The sequence below is a fragment of the Meles meles genome, chromosome 3 (assembly GCF_922984935.1).
Source record: "Meles meles chromosome 3, mMelMel3.1 paternal haplotype, whole genome shotgun sequence".
Lineage (NCBI taxonomy): Eukaryota > Metazoa > Chordata > Mammalia > Carnivora > Mustelidae > Meles > Meles meles.
This window is the reverse complement of record NC_060068.1, coordinates 53608498-53614497: the sequence shown is the minus strand read 5'-3', so window position 1 is coordinate 53614497 and position 6000 is coordinate 53608498. Positions and strand designations below refer to the sequence as shown.

The following is a 6000-nucleotide window of genomic DNA, read 5'->3' as shown; positions in this document are numbered from 1 at the left end:
CAAATTGTAAACATTAACTTCATTCTGCACAGCACTGAGCACAATGTTGTGATCACTTAAATGCTTTTGATGATGAAGGTGAAGATGATAATGACACGTAATGCTGTTCTGGTTTGAAAATAGCACAAAGGTAGTCCAGCACACCCTTTTCTTTTTCTTTCTTTTTTTTTTTTTTTGCAATATGAGTTGTTCCTCATTCGGTAAAGCTGTCACTCTTCATTAGCAAAAAAGGGTTACAGTAAGTTATAATTAGTGTTTAGTGCCCTGTCAAATAATTAGGTATAATAAAAAGCTTTCAATGAGTTTAATGTTAACATGGTATAATTAAAGCCACGTCTTGAAATGCATTAGGTGTCTATTATGTCAGATATTTGATGCTTTTCCCTTCTGCAGATGAGATTTTCAAATTGTGCTTAGAGTAATGTCATCATCAAAGATAAAAACTCACATGACTCAGATGCCAAATGGGCTTTGTGGTGCCCAGCAAAGGCAATACTCAGAAAACCAAATCGCTTGAATTTAGTGATAGGGAAATGGAGTCCCAAAGATACTGGGTGACTTGCCCAAGGTTACACACTGTTGAGTCTTCCTTGAGAGTGAGCACTGACATTCAGTGTTGTACTGAAGTGGTTGTTATTGTGGTCATTATTTGTCTCTGAAGTATGCGATGTTTCTTGGAAAATGCTTATTTTGTCTTTGTCTTGATGGGGTGAAAAACTACACAAAGTAAAAGAACATAGTTTTGTACACAGCTCTTGGTTTGAAGTGGTTTTAGGATGCAGGCCTTGCCACAGTACCCATTTTAAGGCTCAGATACAAAGACAAGGCTTGAATCTCACTATTTTCTCATCAGAATAACTGGAATGTGCCTACATACTGGGCCATTTTCTAATCCTGCGTTCTTGGAGCTTGTCTCAGGCCTTCTCTTGTACGTATCATACTAGCTTCTCTATCCGCAGATTTGGAAAAATCAGCAGAGTGTAAGTAGCCCCTAAAATAAAGGCGTCATTCAAGGAACAAAGAAGTAGAAGGAGGGCTCCAATTAAAATGATGAAAATCTTTAATTTTTATTTAGGTATACTTGTACGGACACGTGTATATACAAATACAGATCGTATGGGTTGGTTTGTGTGTGGGTTCTTTTTTTTTTTACATTTTTTTTTCTTAACGTTTATATAATGTCAGCATTTCAAAACAGCACTCGATGAGTAAGTGCAAAGGAACTGCAAAGCAGGGCAGTACGAGCACAAGGCCACACGGAGCTGGACTTCACACCCAGACGCACACAACAATGAGTGGCTGCAATGGGGTGTCAAGAGTAAGCATGGAAAGTGAATTTTGACTCATGGGTAAACCTCCAACATGCCAGCATCTGTTACTCTGTACAGACAATGGGAGCAAGCCCACTGTAGGGAGATTTGTCTCACATCCGAGCAGCTCTTGGGCAAATGCGTGGGAAAGACTCAGTGTTGCCAAACCAGAGACAGACCTGCCCATTCACGGTTCTGAGGGAAAATAAAACGTGGGAGGAAGGCAAGAAGACAAAAAAATAAGAGTAAACATAATAAAGGGGGGGGTGGCGGTAGGCAAACGGGGGTGTTGGTGGAGGTGGTTTTCAAAAGAAAAATGACTGATCAGAGCTCTGAAAGCAATGAATGGAGGGGAGTTTAAATGGTTTAATTAATTTGGGGTAAACTCCTAAAAATGGCTGCTGCCGTTGCTAAGGCACCAGAGGAAAACAAAGTCCCTGAAAATCCACAGGTACTGTGCAACTCTTCCTTTCACAATGGCAGAGGGGAACTGCCCCCACTTAACCTTCCTACATGGACTGGCTTGAAACCTTTCCCATGCTTGGGCCGCGCGTGATACTGGCATCTCTTCCTGAGGAAAAATGAAACTGTCTACGAAAACCACGACAAACAGAAAACCAAAACAAGGTACAGACTCTGTTACCAAATTCCCTAAACCTTTTTTAAACCAACATGCCAGGGGAGGAAAAAAAACACCACAGGGCTCCCAACATCAGACCTTGAAAACACTGAGGATAAAATACGGATCAAAAATTCATGTTGTTCCAGGTCCCAAGATGGTGGAGTCCTAATGACTGGGAGGGCGATGACCGCACATGAGTCCTGTATGGAGCACTGTCTCAGCCATTTGTGACTCTTCTCAGCTACGTATACAGTGGATGTTTCAAAGCCTCAATGCATGTTTGTATCCTGAAAGACTATTGTTTTCACTTACAAAAGACATAAGAATCAAATTAATACTTTATTATCAAACACTATATACAACAGAGGTCGCTAATAATACAGAATTTAAAGAACGCAGGTTTTTTTTTTTCTTAATGTTTTACTTTTCTTTCCTCTGCCACCCAAGAAAGTACAGTACAAAACAATAGTCTAAACTAACACGAACTGCTACCTGGTCTATTAAAGGATACACGGTATCCACTAAACAGACAGATCCTTATTTCCCTGCTTCATGTTGCAAAGCCCTTGGCAACCAGGGGCAAAGGTCGCTGGGGTTTGACTTACTGGGGCTGAGAGGCAGCTAAGGCCACCCTTCAGACTTTTGAGATGTTGTTTTTGTTGTTCTTAAAAGCTGCTACAAAATTGCATCGACATCCTCCTAAGCCCCCAGAGGGTTGTAACACCACCATAACAAGGCCACCAGCAATTTCTGGACAAGATGAAAACTGTCTGATACCCATCATTTTCTTGGAAACTCCGTGGCAAGCATTACCTACAATGACATCACTTAAAGGTAGAGAAGCACACTGTCTACTGGTGTGGATAGTCTTGCTTTTTTTTTTTTTTTTTTTTTTTTTTAAACTTAATTTGTAGTGGCATAATGAGGTAAAGGGGTCTAATTTCACTGTGAAAAATGAAAGACAGTGGCAGAGAGGGCCATGAGTAATTATTTTATCATTTGTTAGAGACAAATGCTAGCAAAACCACAGAAGTCACCATTTCTAAAATGAAATTAGCACTGCTAATGTAGTTATGACTAACTGGAATCATTACAGGATCATCTGATTTCCTTGTGGTTATAGAACATGCAGTATTATTTTGGTTCTGACTATTGATCCATTTTAGCAGGTATCTTCCCCCCCCACCCCCACTCAAATCCCACTGGACCAACAAACCTGTAACTATTAATAAAACGAAGTATTACTGGATATTACTGAGAGTACTGAGCATATAAAGAGTTAAAGGAAAAAAGAATCCAATGCTGTGAACTTTTGTTTCAGTGAAATGGTGGCTGCCTTCTGTGACAAGACTCTGCCACTCCAGAGAAGTTCCTGATGTCTGGGGGAGCAGCACTGATTGTGGCTGTGAGGCTGGCAACCCCACTCCCGTGGTTCCAAGTGTGAAGAGACCCAGCAGTAACATCCATTCCAAATGGATCAGGTAAGCCCAGATTACATTTCAGCATGTGTACAACTCTCCAGGGTGTAAGTCCCTTCACAGCTGCCTTTCATTCACACAGTTTTCTAATTCAGAACTAGTCACAATTCGTAGCAAATTCCCACTCATGAGGTCTGTCCAGAATACGACCCCTCTCTTTTTTCATATAGACATTAAAAAAAAAACCATCAAATATGTCTATTTTTAAAAAGACTCATTTTGCCGGAATGCTTCCAATTTTTTCATATATCACATAATCATTGGATTTATTTTTCGTTCTGTTCTGAAAGGCCTGGCTCCTGTGGACATGTTGTGCACTAGTAAAAAGGCTAGATTTCTTTTCTCTTGGTCTGACTTTTCCCTGTCTAGGCTTTTGGAGTTCAAAGTTTGTGACAGCCTCCCCAGTAGTAACACCCAAGGCTCGTATTTCCTAGTAATCAACTGGAAATGGCCCTTGTTGGCCCTGCTAAGACTCCTCAAACAGGGTCATCTTGCGTTTTCTCCTTCTGCCCCACCCCCCACAATGAAACAAGATAGCCCCCTATATTTCTAAATGTATCAAGGGATACCACTTTTTTTCTCACAAGTTTAAATAGGACAAGCATATATACTCACTCTCAGCATAAAGTATATCTAAATAATGTATTTTCTATTCTAGTGGATTTTTAAAAAAATATTTTGTTAAAGTCTTTGGGACTCCATCTTGTTTATCTCCCACAGATAAACACATGTTCCCCCTATGCTTCAGGCTGTGTCAGAAAGGGAAAGAATATAAAATCAACGCTTGAATTTTTTATTCCAAACTTTGGAATTTTTATTCCAAATTTCCCTTTAGCCCTCCCAAGTAGTGCTGACTGACTCTCCGGGTGACAGGGGTGTGTGTCGAGCCCCTGTAGTTGTGGAGTGTGGAGCAAAACATGGGTACTAGGGTGGGAGTCGGGGAAAGGCCACAGCACATTGGCGCTCCAGCAAAGCCAAATCACATCTCCTCTGGCCGCTGACCTCCTTTCCTTGGTACATATTGTCCCCCAGAGGAGTATCCAAAGCTATTCCATTATACACTCATCAACCCTGGCTTGTCAGCCTTGGGGAAGGTCACTTTATTCATAAAAATGCCTCTTTGAGTTTCTTGAAAACAAAAAACAAAAAACAAAAAACTGTAGCACCATGGTGATCTGTATTCCAAGGGAAAAAAAAAAAACAAAAAAACAACCTGGTGTGCATTGCCCAGTCACCAAAAAAATTAGAGGCACTCAACGTACACACCCCCACCAAACCTAGTTTTCTCTTTTCACCCTTGCCCTGTGCTAGCTGGCATTCCCGCACCCGACCTGTTTTCTAGGGGGAAAAAAGGCTTCTTTCGTGGAGCACAAGTTTTGCTGTCAAGACTGCTTTAAGACAGTCATTGTAAAAAATAACCCCAAAAAACCAAACCAAAACAAAACAAAAAACCAGTGTCTCAACCTTTGAGAAGCCTGTTCATTTATACACTCCTAGAGGAAAGGGTATAATATTATATCTGTTCTTAATACCTCCCCTCTGGACTTGACATGGCGACACGATGCCCTGCACGATCATCTTACAGTCCTGAACGAGAAGGCATAAATCTGGGATGAGAGAGTAAAACCCTCCCGGGCATTGCCATCGCTAGCCGCATCTGCCGCTGTTCTTCCTTGTCGGTACACTGCTGTCACGGTGCGCTAACGGAGGCGGGCTCTTAGAGGAGACCGCACAGGCGCTGACGACCACTGGTGTCACGATGACAATTTGGCATTTTCATCTGGAGTCCATTTAATTTGGAAGGGATGAGAGACGTCAAGGGCAAAGGCTGGGGGTGGGGAGGGTAGGGCAGGGGAGCGGCAACTACTTTAGCCCCTCCTGGCCCGGAGTTGTTGCTTAGAATTCAGGCTGAAAAAAAGAAAACAAAAATCTGACATCTGCCAAAAAACCAATAACAAGTCCCTTCTTAGGATGAGCAGTTAGGTGGATCTCTGGTGTTCCAAGACCCTAATGCTTTTCTGTGACAGGTGACGGGAGGAGACTGTGCTATAACGTCAAAAGCATCGCCAGGAGGAACAGTAGGATTGCCAAAAGGCGGCTGGGTATCCTTGGTGTTTGTGCTGCGTTCTCACCGCGGGATGGCTCGGCTGACTCATGCACGGTGTCATCTGTTCAAATAGAAAGCACACATTCCAATGAGATTTCACATCCTTAATAACTCTCTTGCAGCAGCCTGCTGTTAACAGAGCTCGCCACCCTCTGCAAAGTAGGGTAATGAACCTTGTGCCACCATTGACTTTCATGTCTGCATAATCACTCATTATTTACAGCAAACAAAGGAGAAGCAGAGAAAATTGGACTTTTTCGGCAATATTATTACATTCTTTAAAAACTGAGAGGAAAAATTGTACACATACTATAGCCTTTGGTATGTGAACTACTTTGGTTTGCTAGCAAACACATCTTGCACGAAGCCGAGATAGCTGAATGTTTTTTGTCAACCCAGGATGCCATGGAGAAGCAAGTGACCGGAGGGGGGGTTTAGTTACATCGGCATGTTAGTGGTTGATCAGTGGTTCCTCTTTTCTCC

The 6000-nt window shown here is 42.1% G+C and overlaps 1 protein-coding gene across 3 annotated transcripts in view; it reads right to left on the bottom strand.

Annotated features, from left to right (window-relative positions):
* Positions 1-1042: 1042 nt before the first annotated feature.
* EFNA5 (ephrin A5) overlaps positions 1043-6000 on the bottom strand; it is a 278632-nt gene continuing 273674 nt past the window's right edge. For all 3 annotated transcript variants that reach the window (XM_046000507.1, XM_046000506.1, XM_046000508.1), the window contains one exon: positions 1043-5578. In XM_046000507.1, coding sequence (XP_045856463.1) covers positions 5457-5578 — 122 coding nt within the window. In that variant the 3' untranslated portion in view covers positions 1043-5456. The remainder of the gene's footprint in view (positions 5579-6000) is intronic.